The sequence below is a fragment of the Crocodylus siamensis genome, unplaced genomic scaffold (assembly GCF_052110815.1).
Source record: "Crocodylus siamensis isolate JL-2025a unplaced genomic scaffold, ASM5211081v1 HiC_scaffold_114, whole genome shotgun sequence".
NCBI classification, from domain to species: Eukaryota; Metazoa; Chordata; order Crocodylia; family Crocodylidae; genus Crocodylus; species Crocodylus siamensis.
This window is the reverse complement of record NW_028324524.1, coordinates 29,126-41,236: the sequence shown is the minus strand read 5'-3', so window position 1 is coordinate 41,236 and position 12,111 is coordinate 29,126. Positions and strand designations below refer to the sequence as shown.

The window sequence follows — 12,111 nt, the reverse complement described above, 5'->3', positions numbered from 1 at the left end:
TCCAGGATCCCTGCTTGTGCCACCTGGAGGCACGCACCATCGAATGCAAAGGTGATTCATGCAGCGGTAGTAGCAGTGCCTGGTACCAACAGAAGCCAGGACAATCTCCTAAAGTCCTTCTCTACAGTAGAAATGCCAGTCCCTCCGGGATCCCAGACTGATTTGGTAGCACTAGGTCGGAGAGTGGCTACACCCTCACAATTTCTAGGTTGAAGCAAGTGATGCTGAGATTATTACTGTCAATACTGTAATACAGTTCCTCTCATACAGTGATGTAAACCAGTACAAAAACCTCCCTGTGGGGTTCAGCTTCATTGAATAGTTGCCTGAATAGTTACAGGACCTCCACCAGAACCCAGGAGAGTGCCCAGTCCCACCAGGGGAAACGTGCCTTGTTAGACTTGGTGCTGACGATGGGTGACGACCTGGTGAGGGGCCTGCGGGTGCTCGACCCCCTGGGCGACAGCGATCATCGCCTGCTGGGATTCACCATCCAGCGCAAGGTGGCAAAGGCCGGCAGCAAGGCAGCAGCCCTGGACTTCAGGAGAGCGGACTTCAATGAGGTAAGGAGAATAGTCGGGGAGGCACTGAGGTCCCGGAGGGGAGGGGAGTCGGGTGTCCAGAAAGAGTGGTCGCTCCTTAAGGAGACGGTCCTCCAAGCCCAAAAGGTGACAATCCCCATGTGGATCAAAGGGGCAAGCGTGCTCAAAGCCCCCATGGCTCACCAAAAGTGTCTGCGAATGTCTCAAAGACAAAAAGGAGGTGCACACCCAATGGAAGGGAGGGGCGGTCACCGAGGAGGATTATACGTCCTTGGCTCAAGATTGTAGAGGGGCTGTTAGGAAGGCCAAGGCAGAGATGGAACGGGGGCTAGTGACCTGGACCAAAGATAACAAGAAGTCCTTTTTTAAATAGGTAGCAGGTAAAAAGAAGGTACCAAATAGTGTGGGGCCTCTGCAGGACATGCTTGGTAATCTGGTGGTAGCAGCAGATGACAAAACTAATCTCTTTAACAGATTCTTTGCTTCCATTTTTCTGAGCAGGGACGGGGGCACCCCGCACTGGGATCCCGGATGGACCCAGGGGAGGCGCAGCCAGGCCCAGGCTCAGGGAGGACCTAGTCCGGGAACTTCTGGAGGGACTGGAGGTGTTCAGATCTGCAGGTCCTGACCATCTCCACCCCCGAGCGCTGAGGGAATTGGCAGAGGTCGTGGCAGGACCCCTGGCACGGCTTCTCAAGAGGCGCTGCTCTGGTTGTCTGGCAGCATTTCCACCCCCGGTCACACAGGGGTTCCCGCTAGCTCAGGGCACCAGGCAAAGGAGACCAGCACTGTCACTGAAAGACTTTGGCAACTCCAGGGATGTAATTTTTAGAAGCTGGCGGCAAGCCCCAAACCTGCTCATCTCTGGCAGTTAGGTTGTTTCTATAGATTATTTCCCACTTCTGCTTTGAACCCTGGCTGGCTCAATCACTTTTCAGACACCGGGGACCAGAGACAGCTGCCCCGCGTAGAGCTATTGGAAATTGTCATCTATTTCCTCACTCAGATGTAGGGTTTCATCAAAATCACGGGGTATCTGTGTGTGTTGACATGGGTGCTTTCTTTTGTTTATAAATGTCTGTGCTTACAACTTTTGCTTTTTGGAAAACCTGAAACAAACTACTGAGAATCAATTTTGGGGTGGGGGGGGAACATTTTTGTGTGTCTTTAAAAAATCCTTCTGTCCTCCTGTTTACGATTACAGGATGAATGGTGCCTCGAAGGATTCAAGTATTCATCTGATTCCTTGTCTTCTTGTAACTTTTAACTTGAATCTAGATTTAAGTGCATACAACTATCTAACGGTGTGTGATTTTAGCTTGCGCTCGCACATCTGTGGTCCCAGGAATTTAGCCAGCAAGGAACTGTAATGGTGAAAACTTAGCAGCATGGGCTTCAGTGCTGGCTACCTGCCTCACTGGAGACCGTAGGCATATATTGTGTTAGCAGCTCATGTTACAAACTGTGCTGCCAGCTTTGGAGCCCCATGCTTGGGAGATAAAAGCTACCTGGATGCGTTGACCTCTGCTCTGATCTCACTTTCATTCTGCTGTATACATACAATCTGCCGATCAACCCTTGCAGAACAGTGGTTGGAAAGAGAAAATCCAGAAAGATGAAATTTCCAGCTCTCCTGAGAAGTTTCCCCTCTAACAGAGAGAACAGAACAAAAAGTAACATACGCTTCAGTCTTGGGGCTATTGTGTGGTGGCAGGTGAAGAAATGAGCAGAAATAACAGGATTGCGGAGGGGAGAATAAGTGAGAAGCGTGAGATTTCTTCCTGGAGGGTGTCTCTTGAAGGGACACAAGATGTAGAGTTAAATAGTTGGTGTGAGGGCAGAAGGCAGCTGGACTAACAGAGGAACTGAAACTGCAGAAGCCCAGGGAGGTTTTTGTGCTGGTCTGTAGCACTGTGAGGCCCGCTGTAACCCTGCTGACAGTAATAATCTGCAGCATCCCCAGCTTCCACCCGGCTGATGGTGAACGTGAAGTCGGTGCCAGACCCACTGCCGCTGAACCGGTCGGGGACCCCCGAGGGGCGGCTGTTTGTGCTGTAGACAAGGAGCTTAGGAGCCTGCCCTGGTTTCTGCTGGTACAAGTTCATGTAGCTGCTAACGCTGGAGCTGGTTTTGCACTTGATGGTGACTGTCCCCCCGGGAGACACAGCCAGGGACTCTGGAGTCTGGGTCACGACAATGTCCCCGCTGGAGCCTGCATGGGTGAAGAAAGGCAACATGAAAAGAACATTAGGAAATTCAACAGAAATAATATCAGGCAAGAAACATTCCTCTACATTTTTTATTTTAGAAAAAGTACTTGTAGTTTTGCTCTTAGAGAGTCAATGGTATGAGGAATGGTTTTGCCTTGAAGAAGTAAATCCACCCATCTCTAAAACGCAGGAGCCGCCACCAAATTGTTGTTATCAAATTAAAATTTGGTATTAATATCCCTCCTGTGCCAGTTCTTACCCTGCGCCCAGAGCACGAGGAGCCCGAGGAGCTGAGTCTGCCACAGCATCTTGCTGCTTCTGCACCGACTGACGGAGCTGAGAGACACCAAGCGTTAAACCGGCCCCTTTATAGCTGCTCCCCAGAGCAGGGCGCAGTCACCAGGACAGCTGTATGCAAAGCAGCAGCGTGTATGTCAATGTGGCTTGTCTGGGGCTCAGGGCAGAGACTCAGGGCAGGGGCTCGAGACAGCTTGGAGCTATGAGTAAAAACCTATTCACTGGCAGTGAGGCGAGCACACAGACGTGGCGGCAGCAGCGCCGTGCACCTGGTTCTTCTGTCGCGCAGCTGTAGCTGCACAGCGCTGTCCCCCCGTCGCGTTCCACAGACCTCCCTCTCCTGCGCTCCAGTGCCAACGTCAGCCACACGCTGGTTTACACCTGCTGGACATCCCCGCTCTGCTGCCCTGGGAGCCATCCTTGTCTCCACGGTGCTGGCCCAGTAGAGATGAGTTTCTGGCCAGCGCCTTCAAACCTCGGCAGCAGTCCCTCACCACCCTTGTTTCACAGTGCCACTCCATCATCTCAGCTCTGTCTGTGTCCTCAGGTTTTTCCACCTCCTTGTCAGATGCTGGTGCATTCATCTTTGTGCCTTCAGTCTCCCCCACCCCCGCCACACGCTCGTAACATCTGCCCCAGCTCTTCTGTAAGACTGCTTCTATGCCTACGATGGCATTCTCTGATTATGTCCCATCCTGATGCCAAAGGACCTCTCTTTTCTCTATTAATGCTGTATTTTGCATCCTAGGATTATGCCATCAGTTTAGGATTCCTCTGGGGCAGAGAAGGAGATGGTCTAGAACGGGGTGGGCAATTATTTTGGGCAGAGGGCCATTTCCCAAGGTTTGGCAAGCTGTCCAGGGGTGCATGGGTAGCCCCATCCTTGACAGGAGCCCTGCCCCCTGGGTGCCATCTTGTGACTGGAAGTCCCACCCCATGCCCCTGGAAATACTCCTTTGGGAAAGCAGGTTTGCCATTTTAGGGAAAAAACAAAACAAATTACATACTAAAATCAAACACTCATAAAAACATTCTTAAATTTAATTAAAAAAAAATTGTCCTGATTTGTGGGTGTGTGCGGTGTATATGCAGAAGTGATTGGATATGGGGGGTTGTGGGGATGTGTGCATGTGGGTATGGATGTGGGTATGGGAGCCACGTAGTGCAGCGTGGCCGGGCAGGAACGTGGGGAAAGCGGGAGTGGCAGTGAGCAGGAGTGCGGGGCCTGCACCAACGTCCCCGTGCCCGTGCCAGTGCCCAGAGCGGGGCGGTAGGAGCGTGAGGCATGGGCTGGCAGAGGTGGTGGTGAAGCAGGTGCACAGCAGCCTAGTGCGGTGTGGACTCTGGGTGGGTGGCTGCAGCAAACACTGTCCAGGGGCAGTGAGTGGGGGTGCTGCTTTCCTCCGCACTGAGCAGCAGCTTCTGGGGAAGAATCTGGTGTTCAGCATGGGGGAAAAGCAGCCGCTCCCTTTCCCTGTGGCCAGTGCCCTGTGCTGCAGCTGCTTGGAGTCCACACGGGGCGGCCTGTGCCTTCTCCCTGTTGCCACTACTGCTCCACAGTGCGGCAGCGATGCGGTGGAGAGGCAGGAGAGCCCCGCTCGGGCTGCTAGCAGCTGCAGCAGGAAGCCCCGACCATGACGGGGGGAGGCCACTTTTCTCCCACACTGAGCACCACCGCATTCCCCGCAGGTGAGCATGGGGTCGGGGCTGCATGCTACTCCATACCTGTACCATGGGGCTAGGGCGGGGGCACTAGGAGTGAATGGGCGCATGGGAGCCAGCGGCAGCTGGGCAGGAGTGCAGGGCCTGTGCTGGTGTCCCGGGGCCAGTGCCAGTGGGGCCCAGAGCAGGGTGGCAGGAGCACGGGGTCCCGGCCAGCCGGGGCTCTCTGAAGCTGGGCCATTTCTCCCCTCTCCTTGCTGGTGCAGCCAGCCCAGTTCCAGAGGCCCCTGCCAGCCCATGCCCTGTGCTCCTATCGCACTTCCCTGGGCCCTGCCAGTGCTGGCCCTGGGACACTGGCATAGGCCCTGTGCTCCTGCTCGCTTCCACTTCCCCCCACCCCCGCCATCACTTTCTCGCCCGCCTGCCAGCTCCTGGCTGCATGGCCGCACAGTGAGGCTCAGCGGGAGCTGGTCTGGCCGAGGACTGGGGTGATCCCCGCGGACCTCCCCTGCCTCCCTGTCCCCTCCCCCACTTCTTACCTGAACTTCCCACCCTGGCAACAGCTCCATGGTCCCAAGCTGTTGCAGGAGCCTGCTGGGGCTTCCCCTGGGTCCTACTGCCCCTGTCTCTTGTCATCTTTGACAGGAACCAGGGACAGATAAATATTAATTTTCTCAATGTTTTAGGGTCCCTGAGGGCTGGATAGAATGGCCTGGCAGGCCGGATCCGGCTTGCGGGCCATATTTTGCCAACCCCTGGTCTAGAAGGAGCTAGCTCAGTGTGAGGGGCACCAGGCAGGAGCAATACCAAGGACGTGTGAGTACAAGTCCTGCTAATAGCAGGGATAGCTGTAGACATGAACATAGTGACTAGTATTGCCTGTCCATTAAAGTTGTATGGTGACTCACAAGTTAAAGCTTGACACAGCCAACACCATCAAACCAGTCTGGGGCCAGTGTAACTTTGTTGAACTTACCACAATGAAACCTCCCGCCACAATGGTAAATCAGCACCTCCGTATTTTTGTATCTGCTTGTGCACACCCCTGATTTCGGTCATTTTTATTTGACTTTCAAAGATGTTTGATCTCTTCCTTTAGCAAGATAGGTGCTGCCCTGAAAGGCTTACAGTGTTTCTTTTCTTAATTCTTTCATTTTCTCGCCTTCTTTCTCTCTGTAAGTTTTGCAGTGTCTCTATAAGACAGTGTGGGCCCCAGTATGATGAAGCTGTTGATATCTGGCCAGGTGCCCCAGTGTCAGTGCTGATATAGCCAGCATGGGTAACAAAAGCAATGAAAAATGGTGACCCTGGCCTCAGCACAGGCCATCTGTCCAAGTACAAGCCTGCCAGGGACCCAGGTGCTTTGGGAGTTGCTATTCCAGACTGGGCCACATCTTCTATGATATGCGACATAGATATTTGCAAGCTGCAGGAAAGCTGTTCAATGACAGTAGGAAAAAGTGAAATGAACTCAGTAACTTTTCTGCATGAGATTAGTTTGAGAATTTTCCACTTAAGAAATGCTAGAGCAGTGGCAGGAGTCACAGTAACACAGGAGTAGCAGGTCCTGTGGCTGTTGACTGGTGGCAGGTGCCGAACTGGCGGGATCTAAGGGGTGTGAGAGGAGTGTGGCATTTTTTCCACTGCCCCGGAGGGGACACAGGTCTCACAGGAAACATGCCTGTGCAGTGGGCTGCTGGCGTAGCAGAGGAATGGAAACTGCACTAGCAGGGTAAAGCTTTTGTACTGGCCCGTATCAGTGTGCAACAGCACCTTGCAGCCAGCAATAACCTCCACCACTGTCTGCTTGAATGCTGCCCAATCTGAATGTGATCATCTGGGGTGAATATAGCCCATGTTCTGCCCCAGTGAATATAGAGCCCTTACCTGGATGTGCCTGAGGCATCCTCCTCTTAGCCCTGACGTCACGGATAGGTCATGCCATACAACATCTTGGTCTTCTGCTGCTGCTTCTATGAGATCCATCCCGGTCACTGCTTGTGCGTCAGCAGGTTAAAGGACTCCAGTTCTGGGAGTGACGACGGTGTATGGTCTGCAGGGAGCCATTCTTTTTTCCTCGTCTTCCACGAAGGCTGAGAGACTCCCAGCTGCTCTGTGCCCAGGGAGCAGCTGGTTAAAGAAAAGAAAGTGAAGTGTGGGGAGTGCACCCGGCTGATTGGGAGAGTGTAGTCGCTGTCTGATTTACTGCTGTTGAACTGGTCTGGGATCCCCAAGGGATGGGAGTTTGTGCCATAGATAAGGAGCTTAGGAGGTTGCCCGTGTTTCTCTTGGTACCAGTGTATACAGCTGCCACTGTGGCGGGCCAGTAGGGGGCGCTCCTGGCTTGAGCCGCCCACCTCCCTGCGCCCGCCCACCTTCCAGGCTCCGAATGCCTCCCCAGGGGCGGCTTATGTCTGGCCGACCCCCTTCCCGGAGCACACTCGCTAGCCTGGGGGTAACGTAGCAGCCACCACCCCGAGAGTGGGGAAACACAGGCCTAATGTCCTATGGGTACTCGACCCGGTACAGGCACTTGGGGCACTTCTCCAAGTCCGGGGGCAAAACGTATAGTCTGCCTTAGTCCGCAGACCTACGGCGTCTCTTAGGCATAATTTAGAGCCACCCCTCAGTAAGTCTCCCGCACCGGTCACAAAAGAGGACTTTATTGATAACCAGGGTAGGGTGAACATAGGGTACAAGATTGAGCAATATCCTAGAAATCCTAAAGAGCAAACAGGGTGGCTGAGGTAGCCTTTTGATCACGCGTCTGAGTTACTGCCAGCGAGATATCTAATCAGATCTCGAGTAGCTGACTCACAAGCATCGTCCAGAGGCCGGTGAAGTTTCCCCTCTGGGGGCAGGCGGTGTCCAGCTCGTGAGTTTTGGGGTGAGAGAGAGCCAATTTCAGATGGTAAGGCTTCTCCGTGTCCCCCGCCTCCTGGCCCGTCCTAACTTACGTAGCCCCTGTGACCTCATTCACCTGGGCCAGTGGAGGCCAGCTCCGGTTGGCTGTCGGCCAACCAATTTGAAATACATCACCAGTTACCGGGCAGGTTCCAGCCCACCAGGTAGAAGCCCCTCCCCCAGGGGGCTGATACCAGTCAGGTAGGCAGAGGGAGCAGGTTCCCCCCTCCCTCAGGAATGCAGCCAGCTCAGGTTACCTAAAGAAACAGGCTGAGGTGTGACTCCTCTGTGAAGGGCCCATCTTGATCTCATTGTCACAGGGCAGAGCATTTGGGGAGAAACCAAGGTGGCTTTCTGCCACAGCCACTATATGTAATGGTTTTGCAGTTGCTGGTGATCCTTTCTCCTGGAGACCCTGCCAGGGACTCTGGCATCTGCGTCAGCGGTGTGTCCTCACTGCAGCCTGCAGGAGGGAGGCAATTAAAATAAACAGACCATCAGGCCATTTATACAAAACATGATTTGCATATTAGAAAGTTATTAAGTTTCTCTTCTTTTTCTTTTTGCATCTCCCCACATGCAGAATGAAGGCAGCTGTCCTGATTGGAGATGTATTGCTTCCTTGGAGCTGAAATCCTGCCAGATGTACAATCTGTTGGCTGTGTCCTTCAGCGGCAGACTTGGCAGGCAGGCAGCACTGCTTAAAGCACACTGCAGTACTTAACACTGCTTCACAATGCTCTCCCTCGTGCTGTGGTGCTTACCCTGAATCCAGAGCACAAGGAGGCAGACCAGCCGGGTGTGCGAGATCATCCTGATGCTTCTCGACTGTGTGATACGAACATGCGAAGCGGCTGGTTTATATTTGCTCAGGACAGCAGAAGAAGGGCCGGGGCTGGAAACATGCAAACCAGAGACTGGTATAAATGTGCGCAGTCTGTGACCAGAGATGGCACATAAAGTGGCCACCCCCTTGCCCACTTCTTGTGCTCACTTATTCCTGGTCCAGCTCTCTGCACACCTCCAGCCTGTGTGGCTCCTGTTGCCGCTTCCTCCTTCCTGGCGTTATACCCAGTGCCCTCAGTGCTGTGCTTCACACCTTGCTTGAATTCATTAGAAATCCTGTGCTGGTGGAAGTGAAGCCAACCAGACACGGGCATTGCCGTGACCCAGATCCTGCATAGGGCTGGCACACCCGTGCCAGATCCATATAATAAATGGAAGGAAAAGCAGCGAGAAGAGTCTGTCCTTCCCCCACACCAGTAGGATGCAACGCACAGAGCGTATATAATGTTGTATCATGCTTCCAGTGGGAATCTGCATGTGACTGTTAACAGCAGAGGAAACAGAGGAGAACCATATCAGAAATCAGTGAGATCATGGTGGAAATCTGGGAGTGAAAGGCAGGAACGTGACTGTCCCCTGGCGCTGCTGTGACAGGGCAGCAGTCCCTGGCCTGTGGCTGGGCAGGAAGCAGCTGGTGCCGGAGCAGCAGGACTGAGCAGGGCAGCGAGGTTTTTCTATGGGGCTGTAGCACTGTGGGAGCCCTGCTGACAACAGTAATCTCCATCATCACCCACTTGCACCCGGCTGATAGTAGAAGTGGAGTCAGAGCCAGACCCACTGCCGCTGAACCAGTCAGGGATGCCAGAGGGACAGAAATTTGTGTTGTAGAGAAGGAGTTTTGGAGATTGTCCTGCTTCCTGCTGGTACCAGTGCAGAGAGTTACTGGAACTGGTTTTGCACCTGATGGTGACTGTGTCTCCTGGAGACATGGCCAGGGACTCTGGAGTCCGAGTCATTGAAACACTGCCTCTGGAGCCTGCATGGGGGAAACAATGACCATGAAAATAATGTTTGGAAATTCAAATGCAATTAGGATCAACAAGAAAAACTCCTCTTCTGCCTCCACTCCCTTTGACTCCCCATTTGTAACAGTTTCTCCAATTTCCTTTTACCAGTCCCTTGCAGCTCAGCGGGGTGCCCCCAACACAGAATGCAGAACTATTCCTTACTGGAGACATTTTTGTTACGCACTGGACAGAGCCACAGTCAGCGTGGGAAGCTAATGCCCGAGTCAGGACTGTTCATGTGCTATAGTCATCACTGTCTCAGTCGCAGTATTATACCACTAGTCTGAGCTACTCTCTCTCCTGCTGCTGTTCTTACCCTGAATCCAGAGCATGAGAAGCCAGAGAAGGTGCATTTGCCACATCATCTTGCTGCTTCTGCACTGACTGACACGGAGCTGAGAGACACCAAATGTTCAACTGGCCCCTTGATAGCTGCTCCCTGGAGCAGGGTGCTGTCACTGGGGTGTCCGTATGCACAGCAGAAGCTCTATGTGCCTGTGTGCTGCCTGGGGCCCAGGGAAGAGCTGCAGGGCAGAGGATAGAGACAGCCTCATTTGTGAGTGCCTGGAGGTTTTGAGTAGACTGCAGGACTGAAGCAACACCATGTCCTCTGCAACAGAGATATATCAGGGCATCACTGGGCTCTCCCATTGCATGGATCTGATTCCTCTGTCCTCTGTGTTGTGACCTGATTGTATTCCCCAGACCTACGGTGCACTTACACCAGTGCTGGAGACAATTAGGCCCTATTGGTACATTGGCAGCACTTCTTGGTGCTGCCTTGCTGGTCACCATGTTCATATATGTTCCATACTTTGACCTGTCAGTGTGTTGAGGCCAGGTTTGCCAGCTGACCATAAATTTATGGATCGTCCCCTAAGAAACAAGCTAAAAATACCTGTCTGCCAAGTCTGTAACCAAAAAGAGCCATCCATAAAAAACCAAAACAACCAAAAAGCAACTGTGAGCTGGATAAAAGCTCTATCACCTGAATAAGGGTGGATTTTGATGGACAAGAAAGACCACCTGGTGTCTGTGTAGGAGCACAGCACCCTTCAGGGAGCTCTTTCAGGGCACTATGTAGCCCCATTTTCCAATCCCCAGATGTGTGCTGCTGCTGCTGCTGCTGCTGCTCTAACCAGTTGCTTACTTAGAAAACTGCTGGGATGCAGGTAAGCAAGAATGTGAAGCTGCAGGAAGGGCAGGAAAAGGGCTGGTGTGGCTGGGACAGAGCTTAGGAGCCAGGAGTGAGGAGAGGCCTTGGGTGAGGGTCAATGCACGGACACAGAAAACTGAAGCATTGGAGTGAAGGCTGGGGAATGGGATGCACAGCATGGTTTGGGTTACAGTTGGGAGTATCAGGGTGTGAAGGTGAGTAGGGGATCCATGCAGTGGGGCAGCACTGTATAAGCCCTGTAGTGAACTAGGATTGTCAACCCAAGAACATTTTGTTGTAGTGACAATCTGCAAACGTTTCACTGGCAGCAAAACTTTTTTACTATGGTTAGTGTTCAGCCCTTACCGTTGAACCTGGCCCAGGGCATGGCAGAAGGCTTATAATGACATTATATGAAACACATATCAGGAAAAAAAAGGTAAAAGATAAAAGGTTTGCTGATTGTCAAGAAAAAAATGTTCTTTGGTTGGCAACCCTAGCTGAGACAGGGGCTTTTATAGTAGGAGCCTGGGAACCTTCCACCACCAAGAAAGGAGGACTCAGCGGCAGAAGGAGAAACCTTAGGAAGCAGCATGAATGGGGGCCTCCCCCATCTCAGACATGTGTTTTTCAGGGGGAAATCCAGGACAACAATATAGGTGCCCTGGGGATTTGCCAGTTCCAGAGTTTGATAACTATGGCGTAGGGGATTTCTGGGGCACCGTGGTGGTCTGAGGGGCCCAGAGACCATCACAGTCCTGATTTAGTGGCTAAGTGCTCCTTTGACTCTGGCCCTGAGGTGTTGGGTAAAGCACAAGGGCCCCAATCCAATTCCCCCGCTAAATCTTTCTTGCATCTTGTCCATGGGAGCCGTGTTTCTCCTCAGTAAGTGGTTTAGGTGTATCTTAGAGGGGTCCAGCTTATGCTGAGGAGGACATCTAAAAGGTGAAGGAAGAGAAAGGTGGCTTTGCAGCCTTGAACCCTGTACTCAGAGAGCTCTCCCAGCACATGGGAGACCCAGGGCCCATCATCAACCAGAGGAGATAAGAAAAGCATCTCCTCCTCCCCACCACAGGCTGCTGACACCAAACCAAGGGCAGGGCAGGCCCCAGAATTCCCTTCACCCTGCCCTGAGAGCTGGGCAGCCTGAAGGAAAGGGTCATGAAGCCAGAAGGACAGCAAGTCAGAGGGGATGGGACTTGTGTAGCTGCCTTTGGAGGGCAGGGGCAGGACAGAGGGAAGGAGACCTCTGTGCCCCCAGTGCTTAACAATGCTGGCATGAAAGGCAGAGGCATGGGAAAGCACATCAGCGACTCCTGCCTACCGCCACTGGGAAGCTAGGTTGGTGGCTCCTCCATGGCACCAGCAGCACGGGCATGTGCCTTCCTGATGCCCGCCCATTCGGTGGCCAGTGCCAGACCATGGGGCATGCCCAGCCTTAGTGCACAAGCCTGCAACACCTCTACCACCTTCTCAGGAGCTTCCTC

At 53.0% G+C, this 12,111-nt stretch overlaps 1 gene segment (V, D, J or C); it reads right to left on the bottom strand.

The window, feature by feature from the left end:
- Positions 1-371: 371 nt before the first annotated feature.
- On the bottom strand, positions 372-7,663 carry LOC149851871 (immunoglobulin kappa variable 1-39-like). The segment is given in 4 exon segments: positions 372-2,754; positions 3,012-6,148; positions 6,599-6,841; positions 7,530-7,663. Coding segments are annotated over 2 exon segments (408 nt in total).
- Between the last annotated feature and the right edge of the window lie 4,448 nt (positions 7,664-12,111).